Genomic DNA, 16,208 nt, shown 5'->3' with positions numbered 1-16,208 from the left:
GAAAGTCTTTATGTGGTTAATTGGATTCTTTATAAATCTGTATACATATAAGCTCTGTGTTGTCCTGACCCCTGAACTGAAAGGATTCTCCAATGAGTCATTAGAAGTCAGGGGTCACTGCCTGGTAGTCACACCTCATTGGCTGACTGATTAATGGCAGCTATTATTGTTGTACAGCAGGGAGATAACAGTGTTGTTTAGCTCACGGCCTGGGAGAACGCTGATTAAGACATTGCTAACAACACATACGTACATGGCATCTGTTAAGGAGAGTCAATAACGACAAAAGCCTCCTGACGCAGCAGACGGTGCCATGATAGACATCCATTACAGAGGTGGCTGAACACAAATGAAAATCTTGTTTTGAAGCTAAGAGGTTACAGAGGCCACAGAAACACACACACAACACTCTAAATTGTAGTTTTAGATTTGTTTAAGTTCACTGTGCAATGTCAGAGTGGTAGCTTGTACAAATGTAAGAGTCAGTATGTATTATTGTTGTCAATTGTTCTATTTTTGAGAGTGTTTCTTTCCACATAAAGGCATTTTAGATAAGTGATGGCTTTAATTTGTTGTTTATCTAAGTTGATTATAGTGTCTCTGTATGTGATATCTCTTCCTACTGTTTTATGTGAGAAGAGATAAGATAAAGATTAAAAACTGTAATCAATTATTTGTTTTCTGTCTCATTCCCTAAATGAGCAAACAGTTTAACTGAGTCATGTAATCTCACTAAGTTAAACCTTACTTTCATGACAATGTCGAGAGAGATGACCGCATTTGGAACATCCAAAATATATACTCTATATGTGCAGCAGATGTGATGGCTTACTTCACATTTTGTAAAATGCTATCATGGTCAATGGGGATTTGCATGAGCCCAGCGCTGAGGAGAAAATGCAACAAAGAACTGGAGACCAACAAAGAAAAGAATGGTATCTCTGCAATCCAGCTGTTTGAATAATTGCTCTGCTGTCTGTCAATTATTTCAACATCCTTCAGGTTTTTTGTAAAGAAAAAAAAAAGAAAAGAGAGCAAAAGGTGAAAACAATAACTGACTATGAAAACACTACATGCAGCCTCTATCATTTTAGCAAAATGTTCCACACTTAAGAGGAACTTTTATAATTTGTCCTAAGTTGCCTGTGAAGAGGAAGAAATCTCCTTGTGGATTGAAATTCAACAATTTTTTAAAAATCTGTCCCCTCCTCACCTTTGGCCTTCTTGCCTCCAAAGCAGCCAGCGTCATCCTTCTTCTTCCTCTGTGGTCCTGCTGAGCCGGGGGCCTGTGGTGCTGATGGATCCTGGAACTTTTCGGCCCCCGGCACCTCTTTGTGGACGTGGTAGGAAAGGTTCCTCATGATACAGACACAGTTCTCCACAGACTGGGAGGAAAGAGAGGCAGAGAGGGTGTCGTCTACATCGGTGTGGATTTCACCAGCTACTGTACAAAAGACTGACGACATGTATGTATGCACATACCATTAGTGTTAACTAATATGTGATTTAATGAGTACCTTATTGTCCATATCTTTCTTCCCTACAGCTGATTGAAGGGCGTGCAGCAGGGCGTCCACCAATCCCTCACATTCCCTCAGTCTGCGCCGAGCCTCTGCCCCGTCTGAGCTCACATTTCTAGAAGAACAAAGTCAGACACGCACACACACACATTCGGTAAGCACGAGAGAGGCATGTAAAAGAGAGTGAACAAGGTATAACTAGATTGTTGAAAGGACATACAGCAGCTGTTCTAATACAGTTGTGAAACCTGCAGAAAGAGCGTCAGTTGAGGATTAATCATTGCTGCTGTTCTGCAGCTAATAATTCAGCTTTTAGAAAATGTATCTTTATCCAACTTTAAGCTGATTTTAAAAGTTGAGCCAAGTAACTATTGTTAGCAGCTCTGATATAGTTTATAAGAGACAGTAAGCTGTGAGATTCATGATTTAAAATAAGGACATGTTGAAGGGGTTTACTACAGAATGAGTTTTGATCGGCTAGGCTTCTTCAGCTATTTTTTTTTAGTCCTAGCGGTAAAAAGTCAATATATTGTCCAAATATCCATCGCTTTCACAAAATTCAAATATTTTCATGAACCCTTAAATTTACCCCAAATCTCATGTGATTTGCTCATAATTTGATTCTTACCAGGAGAGACCAACCACTAAAACAGTTGGTAGAACATTGCAAACAGCAGTTCCCCTGCTACACCTAGTGTTATCACTACTACAACTACAAACTGTGGCACTACCACCACTACTAGTAACATGGATGTGAATATATTAATTTAATGCACATTTGTAAATATAAAATAAAGCTGTATGCAACATGTTTCTCACAGGAACAGGGAAACGATAAAATTAAAACATTACATCAGTGGCACCACAGGCTTAGTGGTTCCAATGGGAAACAAGTGTAATATAACAAGTTTACAGACTGGACAACAAGTGTGACTGTTAAAAAGCTCAATATAACCAATACCAGTCTAACCTCACCATGTGATTTTGTAGCTTTGCATGTGACCCATGACCTTTATCTTCAAGCACAATGTACAATGTGATAAAGTCAGACTGCTTTAGAAATAATCTTAAGAAAATGATGAATATAAATTTCATTTTTGGTACAAAGGGATATTCTATCCCTGTTACATCAGCCGGCGCCCTGAGCTCAGCTCCTGAGCACCGGCAGCAGAGCTGGTGCAGTCTTAGTGCGGCTGTCTGACTGACTGTGAAAGGCGAGGCTTTAAAGAGGGTTAAAGGATAGCTGGGGCACCCCGCTCCTCACCAGGGACTTCATTTATGAGGGCTTCCAACCCACATAATCCCATTAGCCGACCCCCAGTTAGGCCCGTGGAAGAGTGGCAGCCTTGTGGAGGTAAGCAGAGCTGGATAGTGCTGTGTGGACTGAAAAACACATCACACCCCACACTGCTGCACATGTGTATATTTTGGTTTAACAACAATAGACAGCCCTTCAAAGTCATATTACACTGTATGAAATGCATCATAGCAATTGATCTGTGCGGATTAATTACTATTTTATAAAATAAATGGTTGTAGAGCAATTAAAACACCTCTCAAATTAATAATTTAACTAATTTGTTTGGCGGATGCTTCTAATTTTTAGCATGAGGACAACTAGTGGGGGAATGAACTACAACTCCTGAAACCCAATCAGGACCTCTACAGCACACACACACAACTACATCACCTGCCTGACACCTTGTTATCTTCATGGTTGGTGTCTGCATAGGCATTTCTACTGCTGTCTTCTGTCGTCTATGGAGTGGAGACCCACAGAACCATCCTGCAGTTTGTGCTAATTAAAACTAATCTTTGGTAGACACCAGGCAGACAGCACCAGCCATCTGGACCCACTCATAAACCAAACCTATGCGTCTTCAGCTGTCAGAAAATGGTCACCACCTCCCCTGTAAACGGATCCAGATGAGCGCCCGCCTTGGATTTATTTGACAGGAGTGTGTTTGGGGGCAGACAGACACAAGAGTTTTATTATCAGCTGTTTCATTTCCAGAAGTCTTTCAGGGAGCAGTTGTCTCTGTGGAAGGTTTATGGATGGTGCATCTGTCAGTGGAGGCTGTGCAGGAAGGTGCCTCTGGACAGGTTATCTGGGGGTGTAATATTAACTCTTAATGGGGGTTAAGGTCTGCAGGGACTTATGATTATTGATATATCTGACATTAAACCATCTGTTTTTGTATTACTTGTACTTCCTCTGACAAAAAAAAGAAAATAATAATGATATGTCCAAGAACAAACCCTGATGTTAAATATTGGCCTGTTCTCAATCACTCAAAAAAGAAGCATAACGTTTTAAGCCGTGTTGACATGAAGATTTGCAGAAAAATAAATATGCTAATTGGTTAAATATTTTTCTTTGGTTGAGTTTAACAGTGATGTTTGTTTTCATCTTAGTGACTCAAGGACAAAAACATGCACACATGGCATCATGCGTAGATTCTGTTTTTCATTTAGCTCTTAGTTACTTTGTGTTGTGGCAGTGCTGACAAGTAGGTTCTATCAGATCTATCTCTGTATCTGATAGCTTTTCCTGCTGATGAGGCATTCTGGCATGGGACAGCTAGCTTCCCATAAACACAAAAAGCTGTTAGCCACGTAGCTTTCATGTATACTCTGCTTTTAGTTCTTTTGGTCGTCTCCAGACTGGGTTGAGGACTGAGACAGTGACAACCTTCCATCACTTGCTCTGACATTCCCATTCTCCGACTGCTGAGCACCTGGAAAACTCACATGCCGGAAAGTGTGTGGCGTTACTATGACAACCAGCAATTGTGAGGTACCATGTCAGCAATTCTAGCTGTAGTATTCTGACTGCTTTATTTAATTGGCTTTTAATACTTTAATGTCCATTGCTCATTTATGCAGTGTTTGAAAGCATAACACAAAAATGAATTGTTGAGTGGTGAAAGATTATTATAAATGTACTGTGAAAAAATGATAATCTTAAGGCACCCTTGGCTTGCTCCAGCACCCACTTTGTGCTCTGCTGCTATAAATGAGTTGTTTATTACCACAAATCATGACTAAATCTAATAATCTACAATCTTGCAGTAGTTTAGATGAAGCAGTTTGCAGGATATCCACGTGTTTGAAAGATGCTCAGAGAAATCTGTGTCATTTAATACTGGTGTATTTCAACATCCACAACATTTTCAGAACTAGTGCTATTTCTAGGATTTACTGAAGCAAAACATCGTCCTTTCTCTGGTACCTACCAATGCATTTTCTTACCATGACAACACTGACAAGCCCATATTTTGATGGCCGAGGAACATCATGACAAAATACCAAAACACAATGATACTGTAGTTCTAAGAAAAATAAGGACATTCTCTTTTCTCTGAAGTACAGACATTGAGGGAATATAGTTCCCTCTAAAAGCACAAGGTCTTTTATTATTAACCAGGAACTAGTAACAAAAAATGTTAGACATTGATGATTTTCAGTCTGCTGTGCTCTTCAGCAATGCAACTAAGCCAGACAGCCTATCTTTCTAGTTATAGCAGAGTGAATAACAGACATCACAATGGATGAGTACCATTACGAAAAGGTTCCAATTTTGAAAATATTCAGGGCATCAATTTGGACATGTACTGTATACCATTTTAGGTACCATTACACAAATCTGACAAATTTGGCCTATTTCTGCTCTCATTTAGTGAGGAACCAGTGACTGCTGTGAAGAGCATTCTGTTGTTAAGGGCTAAAAGAATAAGTGGGTGTGCATACGGTCCTCTGTCTGTGTCTTTCTGTGTCTGCACAGACACTGACAGCTCGTCACTGTGATCTGGACGTGTCTGTGGTGTGTGTGTGCTTTATCAGATGAAGTGTGGGTGTGAAGGTCACTCAGAGTCATGTGGCCATCAGAGGACAATAGAGCAGCTGAGAGGAGTAGACTAGAGCAGGACTGATGGAGACTGATGGAGATGGATGGAGACATGGCTGACCTCTGCTAACACCCTGCAAGGTCAACGGCAACACCGCAGGACCATATGTGTACCCTATAGAGTTGGGTATGCTTTCGCTTTTATTGATTCTGATTCCATTTCTGATTCAGCATATTGATCTGCTTCTTTGTTCAGATTCTTCTCACACAATTTGAGAAAGAAAAGAGATCAAAATATGTTAAAAGGCATAAAAAAAATGTAATTTAGCTAAATCATAACCTTTCTTTTGTTAAATTAGCCACACTACTAAAGTCTACCACTTAACAGACATCATAAACACTATACACATTCCTGCAATAATGTAGAAAATTTGCAGAAATTGATGTGTCGAATAGAAAACCTATCCCATTCAAATTCAGAACCAGATTCTGACACCATAGGGTACACCCCTGCCCCCAACACCACCGCAGACACACACATACACACACACACACACACACACATTGCTTTCCCCTCCACATCCCCACAGCGTAAACACTGTAAATAAGACGGCTCCTATTGACAGAAGAGGCCATTATAATAAAACTATCCCCAGCTCTATTGAGGTGTAAGCTGCGTCTCTGTTGGCGTGAGTAAACAGATTCTCCCTGGCATCAGCACTTCTCCCCAATGCACAAACCCTGCGTCTAGGCAACTGTGGGCCTGGTTACAGTTACCATGGAGACATATTCTCCCGCATCTCGGGTTGAGCAAGTGAGGGCGACAGGGAGATATTGTGGTAGCAATGAGATATGTGGCATCGGGGGTGATGAGATGTGGATACAGTGTTTGGGGAGAAGGTGAAAAACATACGTACACACACAAAGAAAGACAGGAAGCATGGCAGATACTGAAAGAAATTGAGAATCATGAAAGAGACAATGAGAAAGAGGAAGAGGTTGTGTGGCCCTGATGTAAAATTCCATGACTTCTCTATGACTTTCCTTATCTATGTCTGAGTGCTTTCATTTATTCCCTCCTGGTTCAATGACACTGCTCTTCAGCTGAGCAAAAAATGTTCTACAAATACAAGTAAGTTTCCAGAGTTTCTACAGTCTGACTGACTGTGAAGAAAACTAGCAGGAAACCATCTAATTCACTGCAATAATGTGTGAAATACATTCTGGTCTGTTCTGTCTGAGCTAGATTTGGATGTTATTTTGTTCTGGATGTCAACCAGCACGCCCAGGCGTCTACTGCAGGAGACGTTCTGCTCTGGATTACAGTCTAAACGGGCTTGGCCAGCCCAGGAGGAGACAGCACAGCTGAGGCATGATAACCCACATACACATTTTACTACAGTCTGTCACAAGGTCTGTCACTGTCTGTTTTTAAAAAGTGATCACTATTTGTCACTAGATCAAGAATGGATATATTAGGACTGCGGTAAGATTAGATCCCTGTTGTGAACGTACTCTCTCTCTCTCATCTGCAGAGGATCATGGCTTTAGACTTTCAAAATCATTCAGTGTAACAGTTCAGTCTATGGCATAGACTTAATAAACATGGAAGGACAATGTTATGTGTTTTTCCATGCTGACTCTCTGCTGGTGTTACAAATTTTCTGATGACATAATCATTCAAATTTGTCAAAAATGCAGCTTAAAACCTTCCTTTTGTCTATTGGTTTTCTTATTGTGTTTGTGTACTGAACAACTTGCATCTCTTTGTGAACTGCTGTTGAGAATACAATGCAAATGCAAACAAGCGCACGATAACTTTCAAATCGTGGCAGCTGCAAAGTGAGTTAACCCATAACACATCCTGTCCATTAACAAGCAGATTTCTTGAATACTCTGTGTCTTTAATAAAATGTAAAACAGTCACAGGTAGAAGCTGTAGCCACTTTCAGTGAGCAGTCATCATCAACAACCAGTCAGTCGACACCTGTGGTGAGTGAGCCCAGATGAACGTCTGGATCAAATGTGCTTTGTGGTCGATTGCATGAGGCCACTTTTGCCACTTGTTTAAGTAACTTCATAGCATGTGGCTGTATGCATGTTAACTGGAACCCACTCAAACTTCTCTTTGTACTTGGTTGGTGGTAGTTTGGTTATGCATATGGTGATGAGGTGGCTGTTTTGACTGATAAAGTGATAGACCTAATATTACATGGAGATATGATGGTCTCTGCTCAGTTTGTGGCTTTCGTTTCAAGCACTCCCTGGAAAGAAACTCATTCAGCTGCTACGTTTACTGTCATGTGTTGTTTTTTATGTTTCAGATTGGATGGCTAACTTTTAGAAAACAATCTGCAAAAACTGACTGTAGGTCAGAGATCTGAGGCAGCAGTTTCCTGCTAGCTAAAAGTTCAAGTCATACAATCATTCTGTAGCTTTGTGTTAGAGACCATCAAGGCCTTAACAACTGCTTCTTCCACAGTATGTGTGCCTGGACCAGGCTGAGCAGAAAAGAGTGAGTCACACTACTTTATTACACACTACTCACAACAGTGAGGTCGGTCTATCTGGAAATAGAGAAATTAACACCGTTTGGGATGACTGACCGGATAACAACTCAAGGTTTCTGTTGCAGCCATTGAAAAGAGTCAAAACAGAGCTGTCTGACCCACACCTGAAAAGGTTCAGTGACGTGATTTGTCAGATAATAGACAGGAGAATTATAGCTCAAACATGGGGGTTGAGGACATACAAATTCAAAAGTGAATATGTATGTTTTTGTGTTGTTTTTCTGGGGGAGAGGAGCAAAAACAGTGCAATGCAAAAAATACTAAACACACATACCGACTGGCAGTCATGAGGAAACAATTTGCACTGTGGGCTCAATTAAGCTTCACTCAGCCTTAACAAGCTTGAGACTAACTTCATTTGTGTGATTACTTAATTGTAACTTGTTTAGTTTGCAGCGAATGCTGCTCATTGGCCTCAGAGTGGTGTGCTAACAAAGTCGTCCAGCCCATTTTAGAATGACAAGGAACAAATAAAGAAACATTTATACACCATTTCCCAAGAACAGAAAGTATCCTAAATGTGACAAAAAATAACAATAAACCTCAACTGTCTTCTTAACAATGTAACTTAGGGCTTGTTTCTTATAATTTGGCAAAGGTGAAGTGCCTCACATGGCTTCAGGACTGATGAGTGCAATACAATAAGCCTTCTTGTCTCTAAAAGATATTTGATTTTAACACAATGGTATAGTTTGATGCTCATCACAGGTTAGAGACAGTTTATTAACTTCTGCCAATCGATACAGCAGCAGTTAAGAGAGGACATAAACAAAGTCATTAAATTGTAGAAAACACACCCAAGTTATAATTTGATCATCCACTTAAAGATGTGATTTAACACTTCAAATCATGATGAAAAGTGAGGAAAACAAACCACAGTCTATATAAAAAAAAAGTCTTGCCAGCACAAATGTCTTTTTTTACATAATAAGGTATTTGCTAACTCTGATATCCAGTACAATCTAAAGACGTATTAATATGTGCATGTGGTTAAAAGGAGACATCTGAAATGAATGCAGAACTTTCAGGTATGTCATTAATAGTTTCAGTCATCTTACAGTCACAGAACAGAGTCAGCCTGTAATCCTGCCACAGACAGCCGTGCAACATACTTCACATACATACAGATATAGCGGCCGAGACATGAAGAACGCAGCATTTGCCATCCCATAAATTCTCAAAGAACCTAAAATCTGACCATGGCCCGGTGTCAGCAAGAAGTCTCATCATGTCACACCTGTCTCCTCTACAATGTTATCTTGATAAAAGGAAACTTTGTGATTTGTTCTTGTCATTCAAGGCCCAGGTCAGCTCAGGTATCCGCTCTATAAAACCCAGTAGGATCTGTAGAATGTGTCCACATTTTGTAAACATTAATAAACCTGAATAAACCTGCCAAGTGTCTCAGTTCTCTCTCAGTTTTGCAGTATCTATCTGTGTGCTTCCTGATTTTAAAGTGGTTTTGCTCAGAAGCCTGACTGATCTGCAGGATACATCTTCTACGCTTAAATGAGCCATCCAACAATTTGGTCTAATAATTTTTCCTACCCGATATTTGGAACGTATTATTGGCTTAAATAAATGAAAAAAAAATGAAGCCAGCGTGATCAAAACTCTTCTCATCTCTAGCTGTAATACATCTCTCAAAAATCCAGGACTTATAGTTAATCGAAACCATGTTTAATAAATAAATAAATATGAGTGAACTGCTATTTGACTAACTCTACCTCAGGCAGCCGGAGGTGTTCTTGAAGACAGTGGTCCACTCAGCGTCGCGGGGCTTGGAGTCCTCATTTGGCTCGTGCTCCCAGCCCGAGTGGGGGATAATGACCTCGTTGGTCATGGTCTGCAGGCCGTGGTTGATGATCACCATCTTCAGGGGTTCATAGGACGACAGATTCCACAGAGTTCCTGCAGGTTATGAGAGGAGGGAGGAGGAAAAATGGAAGAGCAAGAAGTAGACAGGAAGAGGATAAAGGAGAAGGGAGCAGAAAAAGGTGATAAGGTAAGAGGGTTATGAGGAGAAATGGGGAGGATTTAAGAGGAGTAAGAAGAGGAGGGATGAGGAAGGAGGAGTGGATTGGAGGAGAGAAACACAGAGAAAGGAAGAGAGGAGGAGAGAGAAAGGGAAGGAATATGGAAAGAAAGTGACAAGAGGAAAAGAATAACAGCGAAGGTTGAGAGAAAATGAGTAACAACAGAACAGGGGAGAGAAAGAAGAAATGGGAGATTCAGGGAGAGAGAAGAAGACATAGAAAGTGAGTGAAATTGATGTAATATAACAACAGCTGTACAGCAGACAAGTAGTACAGAAAATAGTACAGACCTCAAGGTTGAAATCAAAACCACATTTGGATTGGCAGTAAACCACATTTGGGAATAAAATGATAGAACAAAATTGGTTGTTCATTAGCCGGCTGTGATGTTAGGCACATCATCTGGACATTCTGCACTCTAATTAAGTCACTGTAATAGTTTTATAATTCCCCTGTGACGGTTTAGCTGACTACCAGTATGTTGTAATCAATACTGAGTTTATAGCAGCCACATCACTGTGACATTTCTATATTCATAACATTGCTGTAAGAATCCTCAGTGTCTGAGCTGCTCAATAGTGAGTTTACAGTAAGTAAGTAATTGGGCTTTTTCTTCAGAAATAAGAACTGTTTTTCCTTCCAGGCTAAACAGAGACTGGTCTCTGCTAGGTTTCTGTTCATGCTTGACTTTGGGGACATTTTGTACATGAATGCACCATCTCAGTGCTTACATTCTCTGGACTCTGTATATCATGGAGCACTGAGATTCATTACGGGCTGTGAGGCCGTTACTCATCACTGCACACTGTATGCTCGGGTTGGCTGTCCCTCACTGATTTTTCGAATACTCCTCCACTGGCATTATTTTATTCCTCAAGCCATTCTTGGGCTATTACCAGCATATCTACTGTATGTGTGTACATGAAAAGAAAACTTGCAGAAAAATGCTCTTTGTTCACGAAGCATGTTTTTGTTGACTGTACCTAAGGTTTGAACAGAGTTTGGTAAAAGAGCTTTTATGAAGGCTGCTCTCTATACTCGGAATCTTCTACAAAATGAGTGAAAATTACAGTCGCTGGTTTCTCTGGGCAGGTTTAAAGCTTTGCTGCAGGGACTCTGTGCATCATCATCTATCTGCCAATGTCAGTAGGGTTGCTGGGAGGTTTTCTCAGTCCAATTCTAGTACTAAGGTTGTATTTTATTTTCTCTTTTATTGTAATTTTATTCATGATTTTATTAATTTATATTGACTAACGAGAGGTCTGTCTGTATTACTTGTTTTAATGTTGTTTGTCAGAAACTTTATGTTGCTGCCTGTCTTGGCCAGGACACTCTTGCAATCTCAATGAGGTTTTCCTGATAAAATAAAAATAAATATTAAAAAAGTGACTTTATGTCATTTCTCAAAATGTACAGTATCACTATTGCCATAATACACTACTCGATTACTATGATTACTTTTCCATTAAAGAGTGTAAAATGTGAGGGACAGACACAACGAACTAAAGATGGACTGTGTGTTTTCATCACCTTTTCATGTGTGTTTGTGTTGATCTGCACATCGATATAACTGGCAGCCTGTTCTATACCTCTGCAAAGAGGTAAACTAAACTGAGCTGGGTATGTGTATCCTGAGGTTTCATAAAAGAGAGGCAGACAGACACACAAAGCAGAAAGGAGGAATTTCTGGCAGCACAGCCAGGCAACAAAACCCCACAAAAATACTGTGTTGAAGCATCAGCATCAGATGGGTTTTCACTCAAACACATGGAAGCTCTGGAGCGAGGCAGCCTCCGGTTTGAGGAGAACAAATATGATACACCAAAGGAAAAAAAAAAAACTTTTTGAGGTCCATGTTTGACAGGGCTGGAGTTTCTGTTTTTATTAACTCATCCCTCAGGTCTCTGTCTGACTTCGTCTCTCATCACTTATCGCCCTCCTTCTTTTCTCCTTTTACATTCAGGCATTTAGCGGAGATTCTTATCTGCAGCGACTTACAAGTGATTTGTTAGTCCAAAGGAAGAACAGCTTAGAGCTAGAGTGTTAAGATTAACCACACACACACACACACACACCAAGTATTCAAAGACACACACTTTACATACATAAATGCACTGATACACTTGTGTGTGCGCACAGACACCCACAGTCTGTGATTCCCTCTTGTCCCATAATAACAGACCATTAGTGGAGCAGTGAAACTGACATACTCGCCCTGTTCTTTAAAATGGTTACTGTACATTTTCCAGACGGTCAATATTTCCTCTGTTAAATCATGCTCTGTGCACACAGGATGAGAAAATAAGTCTCAGCGGACCGGCCCAGGCTAAAAATAACTCCAGTCCTTCTGTTGTGGTTGTGCCTGGAGAAAACTGGGTTCCTTCGCCAAGAAATTGGAAAAAGAAAAAAACTCATTAGACTAATTTGTGTACTGCACTCTTGTGATATTTTAAGTTTGAACGCAGCTCATGACCTTTGCCACTTAACTCCCTCTCCGCCACATCTCTATATTAAGGGCATTATCTATCCGGGTGGAGACACTAGACATCCATCCCCTCTGTGGTTACAGCTGGTGACTGGACTGGCTTCCTGTACGTCAGCGATTACCAGGCAACCAGTGCCTAACTGGGAAGCTTGTAGCTGTGTAAGCTGGGCTGTGGCTCCGCTCTGGGCCGGCCTGTTACGCAGTGCCACACGACTGAAAATCAACTACTGGCACAGTCTGGCTTACACCACTAACATACACAAAGTGTGACGCAGGATACTGAACTCACACTCAAACCTCAAGACAACTTTGTATAATTCTGTGTGCTTCACAGATCATATTCATAGGGCTTTACTTACAGATCTCTACTGATTCAGGTCTTCTGAGAGTAAAGTTTGCCTGACAGGCCAATTCCAGGACAAAATTTTCCCATTCTTTGCGCTTCAGGCATTTACTGTAAATTTTATACTGTTATACTGCTAATTCAAAATAGATTTTTACAAGCACTTTTAAAAACTTTCAGGGTATATTCGAAGTTTGAAGAAAACACATTGATAAACTCAAATCTATCCTGGCAGGATGATGCATACTGACTTCAATCACAGTGTGGAGTGAGTGGATGGTTGGTATAAATGTTTGCATTTTGTTGCATTTGTACTGTAGCTTATGCTGCCTTCAAGTGCCTCTTATGATTTCCGTTATCTGCATAGTCAAGCGCTTTTGGCTGAAAATAATGAAGTACATCCTGTAAATCAGTGTTACTCCAAACACCTCTCCACACCAAATGGAAGTTTGTACAGTACATAGAAACACATACACATGCCTGTACAAACCCCTTTTCATAGGTCCAATTCTTTATTCTGTCTATTTATTGTATTCTCACAAACGGTTTTCAAAACATATTGGCAAAGGAAATGTCCATGAGACTTTTTTCCTGTGTTTATTCAAGAATGTGGTCTTTACATTTGAGAGCATGATTTATTGATTTCACATTCAGATTTTGTAACTCTTTCCCTCAAACCCTGCCCTCACACTTTAATAGCTCCTGCTTGTGCTTAGATTTGCTCTGCTTGTGCTCAAACTGCTTGCACAGATTTCCTGCTCCAGCTTCAGCCCTTCTCCTTGCACTCAGGCTGCTTCTGTGTGCCGGTGAAACATCTGCTCTCAGATTTCTGCTCTGCTCTCAGACTGTTTGTGCAACAACCCTGTCAGCATCCCCTAACCAATCGAATGCCAGGTGTAGTGTTGACCAATGAAATGACCCCTGCCTCCTTGTGGGCGCATTCGCTTTACTTCTTAGAGCATCCTGTATGGGCGTTACTCTTTAAGCAGGTTCATCCACTCCTGCTCTCCAGAGCTTTATTAAATGTTCTTCCTTGCTTTCTTTACGACTTTTTGAATAAAAGGACAGTTAATATATATACCAGAACCTGACTAGTTACTATAATAGCTAAATATAATAGTAGCTGTTTAGCACACCAGCCTCCCGTCAGTGTACTGGAGGAGAAAACGATGTCACCTTCATGACTCAGGAGTAGGAGTGTAACGGATCGCCAAAGTCAAGGGCCACAAGTAAGTTTCTTATGTTAATGGTGCTATTACTTCCTTCAAGTGAATTGGTTAAGTCACGTTGCGTGAACACAGTTATTAGGCGACTAAAAACAATCTGGACAGCGCCGTGTTTCTTTTTTTTAATCTGTATTTTAGTGTTTAGGAATGGGAAAAGTACCAACAGCAAAAGTAAGCAGCTAACACACTAAGACAGTAGGAAAAAAAGTAACTTATTTGAGCAGAAGCAGAGCAAATCTAAGCGCAAACAATGGCTATTTGAGTGCGAAGGCAGGGTTTGAGGGAAAGAATTACAAAATGTACAGTGTGTGATAGTGAGCAGGGGTAAGGAGTCAGTCTTATACTATCAAGAATTATGAGCTGAGTGCTACTGAATCACCCAACACAGTGAGACCGAATAATAAAAGTTATCAAAGGGGCAACAACAAGGAAGCCATGTTAAAAAATGGTAAAAACATTTTTTTTTTGTTACTTTATAATGTTTCTAATTATTTTATGACCTTCATTATGACTTTTGTTTTCAGTTAAACATCAGCTACATCCCTGATGCACATGTTCTCAACTCTCCTTTTTCACAGGATCAGTTCCATCATTTCTTCCAACCAAATGCATGAGAGCATTTGAGAGAGGGAGCATCAGCATCCAGGCATGAATCAAACAACAAATGTGCTCTTGTGGGCAACGCTGGTATGATGACAGCTAGCAAACATTCATGCCTGCCTGCCAGGCTGACAGCTTGATTACCTCCACTGTTGTGTCATTAGCATCAGTTTTAGTTGTGACAGGCAACATTCAACATGCAGTCAACACAGGAGCAGCCAGTTATCAACACGAGCTTAAAGAAGACAAGCAGTGAATAAAGATGGGAGTGGAAAGAAACTCTTGATTGAGTTGTTTTTGCCATCCACTGTATACTACTGAGTTTTCAGAAATATGATTGGCAGAAGATGGCTGAATATTGTGTTACAAAGCAAACATAAATCGACCAATTCTGGCAGGTTAGAGGAGACAGAAGCTGCATGGTCTGATACTAAAGTTTAACATTCAAGCCTGATGTAAAAGCCTTCGTGCATACCTCGCTGTGACATTGCTGTGTTTAATGATGCCGCTAATTTACGCTGTGCATGTTGAGTGTTATTGTTTCTACATCGTCAAAAAAACAGGTTCAACAGCTCCTGTTCAACCTACTTCTGTATATAAAACATAAAATATACCTGCATCTGTCTTTGACTTGTCTTGGCCAGCACATAAGCAAAAAGCAATTTACAGAAAAAAAAAAAAGGGCTCATCTAAACCTTCATACTTCAAAGTAACGAGAGAAACCTGAACCTTTGTTATACTACGATTTTCTCGAGTTGAAGTAGAACAAATCACAGATTTTAGGGGAAATGTCCACGATTACGATGCTGTTCACCATCACCCGCAGTCCTCCAGCTGTAACACTGCTCCAGCCGGTGGAATCAGTCAGCTTTACACTGATCACATATGCCAGAGGGGAGGAAAAGGCATGTCTTTACCGTGGCTGTGATCCATCAAGTACGACAGGCATACAGCCTGCTGGCAGAATGTTATTTAAGATGACAGAGTGCTGTGGAAGTGACGTTCTCCAACCCGCGTCCTGCCACTGTTTCAGGCCAGTGAAGCTATATCAGGTTTAGTCCATTTGCTGTCCCCTGCCAGTTTGTCAGAGGTGGGTGTGTTAGGGATGTCCTGCTGTCTCACGGGAATGAGGCTGATACTGTGCAATTGTGATGTCAAAAACTCCCTTTACACCTGATGTCCTTTTAACGTTATAATCTTTAAGATTAATGAATCACATTTCTTTTTGCAATAGCCATTCAATGTATTTACATTCAGTAATTATCTCCCTCTATAGTAGTTTTTATTGGTAGTGGCGGTTGCACATTATACAGATACACCAGTTTTCTCTTCTGTTTCTGTTTCTGACAAAGAAGCTGCTAAATGAGTTGCCATATTAAACCGCACTTGCTGCTACCATGGTAACCATAGATGTTGCCAAATCAACCAGGACTGAAATCTAAACTAGATAACTAGATTCATCTTTCCCTTTCTACCTAAGTTAAGTTTATTGTCCTTTTGGATAGGAATGTCCTCTGTCAAAAATATGTTCCCCTAGAACCATGGATCCATAAAGCACATAGATAAACAGCAGCACACTGT

General features: G+C 40.5%; 1 protein-coding gene across 3 annotated transcripts in view; it reads right to left on the bottom strand.

Annotated features, from left to right (window-relative positions):
- arvcfb (ARVCF delta catenin family member b) overlaps positions 1-16,208 on the bottom strand; it is a 238,434-nt gene that overhangs the window by 47,874 nt on the left and 174,352 nt on the right. For all 3 annotated transcript variants that reach the window (XM_042422420.1, XM_042422419.1, XM_042422421.1), the window contains 3 exons: positions 9,665-9,848; positions 1,518-1,635; positions 1,214-1,385 (listed from right to left, as the gene is read on the bottom strand). In XM_042422420.1, coding sequence (XP_042278354.1) covers positions 1,214-1,385; positions 1,518-1,635; positions 9,665-9,848 — 474 coding nt within the window. The remainder of the gene's footprint in view (positions 1-1,213; positions 1,386-1,517; positions 1,636-9,664; positions 9,849-16,208) is intronic.

Source organism: Thunnus maccoyii, chromosome 9, assembly GCF_910596095.1.
Source record: "Thunnus maccoyii chromosome 9, fThuMac1.1, whole genome shotgun sequence".
Lineage (NCBI taxonomy): Eukaryota > Metazoa > Chordata > Actinopteri > Scombriformes > Scombridae > Thunnus > Thunnus maccoyii.
The sequence above is the reverse complement of the archived record's forward strand: the minus strand, read 5'-3'. Positions and strand labels throughout refer to the sequence as shown.